General features: G+C 35.9%; 1 protein-coding gene across 1 annotated transcript; it reads right to left on the reverse strand.

Moving 5' to 3' along the window:
• Positions 1–547: 547 nt before the first annotated feature.
• Positions 548–8,218, reverse strand: LOC103507196 (facilitated trehalose transporter Tret1-2 homolog). The gene is made up of 6 exons (XM_026822021.1): positions 8,111–8,218; positions 6,121–6,306; positions 5,562–5,821; positions 4,042–4,063; positions 2,466–3,669; positions 548–690 (listed from the first exon to the last, which is right to left on the reverse strand). The coding sequence occupies exons 1-5, from the start codon at positions 8,199–8,201 to the stop codon at positions 2,564–2,566; spliced, it is 1,665 nt and encodes a 554-aa protein (XP_026677822.1). The 5' UTR covers positions 8,202–8,218; the 3' UTR covers positions 548–690; positions 2,466–2,563.
• Between the last annotated feature and the right edge of the window lie 2,148 nt (positions 8,219–10,366).

A 10,366-nucleotide genomic window follows, 5' to 3' on the forward strand; every position in this document is an offset into this window, starting at 1 on the left:
AATTTTTACATCCTCATTGTGCGACATGGGATAATACAAGATGCTGGATCTTTTTTGTACTCTTCAGTCGATTATATTTTGCTGATTACTTAGAATTTTATTTACATAGGAACTAACTCTGGAACCTCCTACAAAATCAGGTTTTTATATTTAAAAATCAGGTAAGTCCCAGTATCTTGTGGCGTAATTATGTAGATCTAGATCAGAGATATGATGCCGAGGAAATTAATTACCTACCTAGCTTTAATTTAAAATTTCTGCACTAATTTAAACCTTGACCTTTTATGGTGGAAGTTCCCCTTATTTTGTCATCCGCATATTATATGTAGCAGGTTTAGACATTGAATGATGGATCAATGATATCTACATTGTAACATAGGGAGTACTTTTCAACTTATTAATTAGTTTGGTAGATTAGAAGGCATGAACCAAACCACATAAATACTGAGATACACAATCCAATAATTAAATATTAAATCGCCACTTATATAATTATGTAGGTACGCACATATTTCTCCAAAATAATTCTGTAAAATAGGGAGTTTTAGGGAGTACTTTTCAACTTATTAATTAGTTTGGTAGATTAGAAGGCATGAACCAAACCACAAAAATACTGAGATACACAATCCAATAATTAAATATTAAATCGCCACTTATATAATTATGTAGGTACGCACATATTTCTCCAAAATAATTATGGATGCTATGTGCGTTGCTATCACAGCAGCTATCTGGAACATTCAATTGGAAACAGAGAATTAAGATACTTGAAAGATAACCAAGTGTAAACTTTTCTTCTCCTTTGTACATCGTACACATGTAGATCCTAAATCCTATTTGGTATAAATCTTATCATGAGTAAAATAAAACAAACAGTATTTATTTTATGTGTGTCGTTAAATAAGAACTATAACCCTTCTCCTTTGTGCATCGTACACATGTAGATCCTAGATCCTATTTGGTATAAATCTTATCATGAGTAAAATAAAACAAACAGTATTTATTTTATGTGTGTTGTTAAATAAGAACTATAACGAGGAATAGAGATAGGTACTAATGGATGTATAAAGTTACGCTGATACATAAATATTGAATGTGATTGTTATAAACGGAACAATCTTCTGTTTTATTTAGATTCAAGACTGTCGGCTAATGCTTGGTAGTCCCAAATTCACAATGAATTATATCGAGGAATAGAGATAGGTACTAATGGATCTATAAAGTTATAGGTACGGTACGCTGGTACATAAATAGTGAATGTGATTGTTATAAACGGAACAATCTTCTGTTTTATTTAGATTCAAGACTGTCGGCTAATGCTTGGTAGTCCCAAATTCACAATATGCCAATGGCTACATTTGGATAGACTTATTAAATAGTCTGAGAGCACTTTACATATTATTCGTACGAGTATATGATTAGTGATGTGATAAATGCCGAAACAGATTCCCTTGAACTTTCATATTGAACTTCAGGGAGTAGGAAAAAGATCACTTCATCGCCATGTCAAATTCTGTGAGTGCAGGAAATAGTTTCGAGTGCTCTTGTTATTTGTTATTGCTTCCAGTGTTTTGTTGATCAGGTCAAGTAATTAGTTAAGTAGGTATCCTGATTTTTCTATTCGTCTACGTAAGGGTTGGTTTCTCGTGCATGGACTGGATTTGACATTGACTTTCTGTTCCAATCGAACTCATGATCTTTCGTGTTTCGTTCAACTGAAAATACATGTTTCTACCAACATATTATAATAACCCTGTTACCTGTTCGACTACACCCTACATATCCAACTGGAAATTACATTCGATTAATGAGGTCAAAGGGCTCCTTGGTACAATACAGTGTAGTCTAGGCATGATTAATTAAATCACTGATTACCCCATTAAACTTTCGCCTTCAGGAGTAACTGACTTGACAATTCCTAATGCCTTGAACTTGAAGGCCTGCTCATTCTGAATCTTGTGGTTTGGTTTCTGTTTTCTCAAAGTCTTCAGGGTCAACATTCATTCGTCAACTTTCACAATTTATTGTAATGTTAAAATTTGAATGCTCTAATGAGTATAATTGCTGTTCTTGCAACTGTTTACCCAGATACAAGTACCTTGCTTCTAGTTCCGCAAGTCACAAGTTCCGAAAGCATACTACATGCAAGGTTTTCTTATCATTATTTAAATTCACAATTTGTCTACAAGTGGCATGAAATTAATTATTTTATTTGACATCGTGTCATGTCGGACCAGCTTAGTATGCAGTGCAGTTCTTTACAGCATCTAGTAGTGTTTGCATACGAGTTGCACATGTTTAGTTGTAGCGAGTGGTTTGACCGACCTTGTCAAACCATTAGGTGTCCTCTTCTTTCAATTTTGGCGAACATCATGGCTATTCTTATCTTGTTTGTAATTTTCAGTCCTTTTTCCAGATATTATAAATTATTGCCTCTTTAGCTACATCTTGTCAATAGTCGCAAAATAATTTTTGTTTGTACCATATTGGAAGAGCCTAAGCTACTTGTCACCTAGATCAGACTTTAATTCTCTGCTTTAGAAGCAAAGTACCTAACTCACACTCAAACTTCACGAGCATTTGGGTTAATGGTATAAATACTACCTGTTGATTGGTGAAAACCCTTTTCCAAATGTTCAGTACTGTCTGCCATGTTCTTTTTACCCCTAAAATGATTTTCTATTTCTAATAAAGTTTTGCCTTGTGTTTCAGGTAGGAACGCCTGGATAAAAACCATGGCTAATAAACAAGCACATGAAAATGCCCACATCATGCCACCCATATTTAGAAGATACATCAAGTCTGGGTACATTTTGACAGTGGTAAAAATGAACAAGTACCCCAAGGAACAAACAATACCTCCCATAATCCCCCTGACGGAAAGTGGGAATAGTTCAGCAATCATAACCCAGGGTAGTTGTAACATCCCTAACATACTAGCACACACATTAGCTAGAATACATGCTAGAGGAATCCAGTTCAATGGTCTATCATCCATACTGAGCTCAGAAAAGTAATACTCATAGGTACCAGAGATCCCCATGGACAATGCCATGAAGAAAGCCGAAGTGGTGGCCAAAGCCCTCCTGCTAAACATTTGAATGCAAGCAGAACCTATGATTGCCATGAAGAATCTTAAACCTGCTACTATAATGGAAGCTACATAGTCATCTAAGCTAGATCCTGCATCTTCGAAGAAATTGACCGCGTAATAGAGAACAATGTACATTCCTGAAGCTTCTTGGAACAAGAAAAATCCTATGAGGATAAAGAAAGGTTTCCATACCGCAGAGTTTGTGAAAGTCTGAGCACAATGATCCATGGATGATCCTGCCATCTGAACTTTGAGTGATTGTTGAATTTCCTTTAGTTCTGCATCTGCTACAGCAGTGCTCCTTCTAAACCAGACGAGTGAATTCCTAGCTTCCTTGGTACAACCTTGTCTTGCTAACCAGGAGGGTGTCTCAGGTACGGCATGCATTGCTGCAAATCCAACCAATGCTACCACAGCACATGCAGCTGACGTATATTGCCAGGTTACAATATAACCCAGGGAATACACTATGAGGACACCCAGAGACACAAACACAGGACCGAATGCTGATAGATAACCTCTGTCATTTGGTAAACATATTTCTGCCACATACACGTAACACGCTGATGACATACCTGTAACATAGAGATAAATCGTGTTAATCAAATGAAACATTTTTATTTTGCACATATTATGATACACAAATCAAACTATGCAAAGACAGATAACGACCATTGTACTGTATAATGCATTGTACTTTAAACTCAGTATTGATAAGAATTTAATCTGTAATCGGTGTAGGTAATATTCAATTCAATCACAAGTAGTCGATTATGACCAGTTCAGTTGCCTTTCCTATGTATGTATGTGATATTGCAGTATATTGATCTTGCTAGGTATTAAATAATATCTAAACTCACCTATTGCCATTCCTGTGATAAACCATGTATGTATGTGATATTGCAGTATATTGATCTTGCTAGGTATTAAATAATATCTAAACTCACCTATTGCCATTCCTGTGATAAACCGGTATGTTTAAGACATTCTAATTAAATCTATATAATCCAGATTTAAGAATATGTATTTCAAAGGTTGAATTTCTCATTTTAACAATAATGCTCACGTTGGCTGTTAACTTGTGATCTTTCTTATCCTTTTCTATACGTACTTTCCCAAAATACCTTAGTGATACTTCGGTATCACATGAAGAAAATTTGATCGATGTATATATTCTTATCAGTGATGAATAGATTACCTCTAGCCTTATCTGTGATAACTTTCACTTGCTAAAAATTTTGCAACTGGAGATTCACAGTCTGTAAATTCCATTGGAGCAAAGATCGAGTCCCATATAGAAGGACCTAGTCATTAAAAAAAGTTAGGTAATAAGGCTATACTAGATAATATACTATCTATGTACAATTGTACATTATGTACATGCCTACTGTTACTGATTCTAACATCTCAGTAATCAGCAAAGTACCAAATCTTGAGTATGGAGTTCATGATGTAAACTTAGAAGGAATAATTACCAGAACCTCTGAAAGGTTTGGTACGATATTATCAAATTGTTACATAGACATCGGGAATACCTTTAAATCAATAATATATTTTTTTTTTTTTTTTGTTGTTGTGATCATTAAAATCAATATTATTGTACAAATTCTACAGGGAATGCCCATACTATAAATCATTTTTTGTCAATTAAAGTCATTAATATTGTTCTTTTACTGGGTAATATCATACACCTACTCAATTCAGATATGATTAGATGTAGATTCATACAACACAATTAGATATTTTTGTTCATCAAGATGTAGAAACTTCCCAATATTATAAACCGGTTTCTTCTTATCCTTTGATAAATCGAAGTTGATGGTTTGTGGTGTGTGATTCTGCGAATGAATCATTTTGATTAATGATGAAGTAGGTCAGCGATCAACTTGGGGAAGTTGAGTAGTGTCAACAGGGTTTTGTTTCACTTCTCCACGCATGAATGCGGGAAGAATTACCGCACCGCGTGAACAAGGCAGTGTACGCTTTCAGTTGACGTCGACCGACGGCGTCGACTATGTGTGGACAAAGCTCAATAGACCTCTGATTCCGGGCACTCTGCGATTTTCTCTTCTAGCTAAGCGGGTCTGAAGAAGAAGGGATAAGTACTGACAATCTTCCCACACGAAAGCCAGTTTACTAAGATCCGTCTTACAGCCATATTAAACAATTTACTGCTGACTACTGGTTTCCTATTAGTACTTCGTTTGTACTAATCATCAAGAGTCACTTGTCAGAAGTCATCACCGGTGACACTTTATTGTCAACGAAGGAAGGGTCACGCTCGTTGAAGAAATCGTGAGGCATGCTGCATGTTTCAAGCTCACGCTACAGATACTCGTGTTCGGGATTAGGTCAATGTCGGAATACATAATGATCTTAATAGTCTTCTAATAGCTGGAATAACTCAAGCAAAATGTTATGCTAATGTCAAAGTGGCAGTGCACCGTGGAAATGGAGGGACTCAGACGAGTGCACTCCTAGCTTCCTTGGTACAACCTTGTCTTGCTAACCAGGAGGGTGTCTCAGGTACGGCGTGCATTGCTGCAAATCCAACCAATGCTACCACAGCACATGCAGCTGACGTATATTGCCAGGTTACAATATAACCCAGGGAATACACTATGAGGACACCCAGAGACACAAACACAGGACCGAATGCTGATAGATAACCTCTGTCATTTGGTAAACATATTTCTGCCACATACACGTAACACGCTGATGACATACCTGTAACATAGAGATAAATCGTGTTAATCAAATGAAACATATTTATTTTGCACATATTATGATTCACAAATCAAACTATGCAAAGAAAGATAACGACCATTGTACTGTATAATGCATTGTACCTACTTCTACTTTAAACCCAGTATTGATAAGAATTTAATCTGTAATCGATGTAGGTAATATTCAATTCAATCACAAGTAGTCGATTATGACCAGTTCAGTTGCCTTTCCTATGTATGTATGTATGTGATATTGCATTATATTGATCTTGCTAGGTATTAAATAATATCTAAACTCACCTATTGCCATTCCTGTGATAAACCGGCCAACGCATAACAGAGTGAAACCCTTGGATACGGTGATAATGGTCCATCCTATAATGAACGGAATTGCCGTCAGCTGGACAGTAGTCTTCCTCCCCAACAAATCCATGAATATCCCAGCAAATAGAGAACCCACTGGTGTAGAAATGACGCCCAAACTCGCTGAAATCATAATAAAAAGGAAAAGCAAAATTAGATTTACACACAAGAAAACCACAAGATTTAATAGAATAGTTTCACTGATAACTAATTAGCATGTATGCTTGAGTGTGAAATTTTTCGCTGAATTGTACCTGCATACGAGGGGATTTTTTTGTATTGTTTTCATAATATACAAAGATGCAAGAAAAACAATAATATCTACCAGCTATTACCTACATTAGGGACATAGGCACAATATATGGGTAACGATTTTTTGTTCTCTTTGTTTCATTGTTCCTTTCTAAATTCTTCTAAAATACACTGAGGGAATCCCTCATTTCATTATGCATGTCTAATACTTCCCAGATATTTGTTTTCGCACTGAAAATATTAACTATGGTTATGATTATGTAAATGTTCGAGGACATATTGACATTTCAGAGGACCTGATGGTAATTTTAGTCAGAAGTGACAATGAAGCATTATTAATGTGGTTGATGAATCATTTTCTAGTGAATTGGTGAGAATACTTTCAAGTTCAGATACCCCAAAGATGTCATCTATGAAGAAGTCATCTATGTACCTATCAAGTATTATTCCTCATTGGGATGACTGTTTTTCTGTATACCTCTGACGCTTTTGATGATTTCTCCCTTTATAATATGTAGTGATAAATAATCAAGCATTGAAGTTATCCAGTACCTAATACATATTCAAATACGAGTACCAATATTTTGAAGAATAGAAACATTGAAAGTGTACAATTTGATGCTGATGGTAGTTAGGATTCACTTTTGTTCTTAAACACTTACAAGGATTAATGTGTTTTTCCCAACAAAAATTACTGGTGTGAAAATTCCATTGTTAGTATTGTACAATACCTCACAAATTATAGAATTTGTAAAGATTAGCAGAAACCGAATGCAATTCATCTTTACGCGATATTGCGCTGTTAATAACAATTGCCGTAATTTGACCAATTGAGGACTTATAAACCGATAATGAAAGTCTTCAATCCCTTACTTCTAGGGGGTTTTCAAGCAGTAGGAGTTAAGACATCAAAAGTGTGCAATTGTGCATTGATATATAACTGGGTTATGAGGTTACTAGTAATACAAGTTTATCACACAATAAATGAGGTATACCCTAAGCAATAATCTAGCAATTAACATAATGATATTTATTTCTCTGCTTTATGCACTTATATTAGCTTTAATGTAGACACTGATAGTGTTGAGAATCATTGCAAGACGTATCTCGTTTGCAATTATGAGAACGGACTACTGTCTACCGTCTCTGCACTTAACTATCTTAACTGGAGCAACTAAATCATTTTAAGTTTCATCGGTGCGAATAATATATCAGAGGTAATTATTACAACTGCGTTGGACTTTTCCTCTATTATGTTATGGGCTATGGGTATTTCTATTACATGCTTAAACATATGAGTGTATGACAAAGTGTCTTTGTAAATATTGTTTGCAATTTGAAGCTTGTATTAGAAGGTTAGATACTTATAGGAATCATTTTAGGAAAGCCAATGCCAAGCCTGACATTGGTGTACCTATGATCTTCAGTAAAATTGACAGGTCCAGGAATAGAACAAAAAACAAGATAAAAACAGGTGCCTACTTATTACTTAAAGTAAACATGTAAAGTAAGTAAATATGTACATGGTACTGTATATGAGTCAAGTTCTTGCAGTGTAACTTACCAATCCAGGAAGCGTCATCACTAGAAATGGATATGATACTAGACGGTTTTTGTAGTTGAGGAATCAGAATGGATGGTATTGCATGAGTCAAGTTGTTGCAGTGTAACTTACCAATCCAGGAAGCGTCATCACTGGAAATGGATATGATACTAGACGGTTTTTGTAGTTGAGGAATCAGAATGGCGGAAAATCCTTGTCCCATCCCGACAGATATGGATGCTAAGTAGATTCATACAACACAATTAGATATTCTTGTTTATCAAGATGTAGGAACTTCCCAATATTATAAACCGGTTTCTTTTTATCCTCTGATGAATCGAAGTTGATGAATGGTTTGTGGTGTGTGATTCTGCGAATGAATCATTTTGATTAATGATGAAGTAGGTCAGCGATCAACTTGGGGAAGTTGAGTAGTGTCAACAGGGTTTTGTTTCACTTCTCCACGCATGAATGCGGGAAGAATTACCGCACCGCGTGAACAAGGCAGTGTACGCTTTCAGTTGACGTCGACCGACGGCGTCGACTATGTGTGGACAAAGCTCAATAGACCTCTGATTCCGGGCACTCTGCGATTTTCTCTTCTAGCTAAGCGGGTCTGAAGAAGAAGGGATAAGTACTGACAATCTTCCCACACGAAAGCCAGTTTACTAAGATCCGTCTTACAGCCATATTAAACAATTTACTGCTGACTACTGGTTTCCTATTAGTACTTCGTTTGTACTAATCATCAAGAGTCACTTGTCAGAAGTCATCACCGGTGACACTTTATTGTCAACGAAGGAAGGGTCACGCTCGTTGAAGAAATCGTGAGGCATGCTGCATGTTTCAAGCTCACGCTACAGATACTCGTGTTCGGGATTAGGTCAATGTCGGAATACATAATGATCTTAATAGTCTTCTAATAGCTGGAATAACTCAAGCAAAATGTTATGCTAATGTCAAAGTGGCAGTGCACCGTGGAAATGGAGGGACTGTAGCGTTGCAAGCTAAGCTTAAATGTTAATAAAGGAAATATGTGAACATTTTTTTTTGTGATATCAGCGTTGTTTCGGCTATTGTACGAGTATATTTTATCAACTGAAATTATGGGTATAAGATTCCTCTTTATTATCAGTACAGCAAATACCTAATTGAGCTTGAGATTCACTTTATCAATAACATTTCATGTTGTAAATGACCTTCGAGAACAATTTGAGCATTCAGAAAACTTTTCCCACCATGCGTCTCATCCTCATTCATGATATTTTTCTAATCACCACGTGCCCGTCACTTTGATTAAATTAAAATAATTTGATCAACGGCTTATTATGATGCCACCGTACAATTGTGTAATACATCGAGCGAGGGGCGATCTAAAGTCAGATGTAAACAACCTAGTATAATGGGATGATATGTTGCCAAAAAAACTTCCAACCGTGGGTGAAAAGGTCATGCTATTATCAAAACAGATTCACTCTCGACTCTCGAGTGCCCGGTTGCAAATTGGAGCGTAATTGAATTGTTTGCAAAAACGTGACCACCTCACGTGAGGTATGTTTGGCGATGATTGCCAACAAACAATAACACTCTATTGAGGATATCACAAAGAGCACATAGCGTTTATTCTGATGAGCTCGAGTTAATAATATAAAACACGGGATTGGGTTATATTTCTGTCTCCCGTCAGCTTAACGGACATTAAACTGAAGATTAATTCGCTAAAACACTTGAAAATATTAGATATTGAGACTGATGTGTTGCGATGTAAATCATTTATGCATTGTAGCACTGTGCACTATTGGTCAGATGACATTCTTTGTTTGTATCACGCGTATGTCGCGGATCTTGCAAATGATTATGTAAACTAGTTGACAAGATTAATAAAGGATGTAGACATGAATTTAATATCCGTTCCTCATCATAAGTAAATTGGAGAGTTTGTTTACTTCGTTACATTGTCAATAGTAGCATATCTTACGTGTCTTGATATGACACATGGTGAAAAATTGCTCGCCTTTGGAAAATGACATGTGACACTAAAGTTAACTAGATTAACAAAGGACTATTATTGTGGCGAATTATCAAAGAATGTTGAGGATAAAATTTCCTGGATGGTCTCAGCTTTGGCAAAAAAGATCATAAATCCAAAACCAGTTGCACTGTTAATAAAACTGGGATTCTGGTTTAGTAAACATATAGTCGTAGAAATTCATGACATAGCTCCAAAAGAAACTTGAGAAATGTCATGTTATAGTGTTGACAAAATAGGACTAAATAATGATACTATTGTCTTTCTGTGATTATAAGCTATGCTATTTTATGGACAGTACTATTGCAGTTTGTAGTGATATCAGTTTCTTGGGGGCACCTGAGTAAGATAAATTTGGT

The sequence above is a fragment of the Diaphorina citri genome, unplaced genomic scaffold (genome assembly GCF_000475195.1).
Source record: "Diaphorina citri unplaced genomic scaffold, Diaci psyllid genome assembly version 1.1 scaffold14, whole genome shotgun sequence".
In the NCBI taxonomy this organism is placed as follows: Eukaryota; Metazoa; Arthropoda; class Insecta; order Hemiptera; family Psyllidae; genus Diaphorina; species Diaphorina citri.

Bases quoted from the DNA above. Each gene is read 5' to 3' on its own strand.
- LOC103507196 (XM_026822021.1), bottom strand. From the start codon at position 8,201: ATGGGACAAGGATTTTCCGCCATTCTGATTCCTCAACTACAAAAACCG. The intron at 6,307-8,110 runs GTAAGTTACACT...TTATGATTTCAG, and splicing joins TGATGACGCTTCCTGGATTG to CGAGTTTGGGCGTCATTTCT. The intron at 4,064-5,561 runs GTCTGAGTCCCT...TAAACATACCGG, and splicing joins AGGAAGCTAGGAGTGCACTC to TTTATCACAGGAATGGCAAT.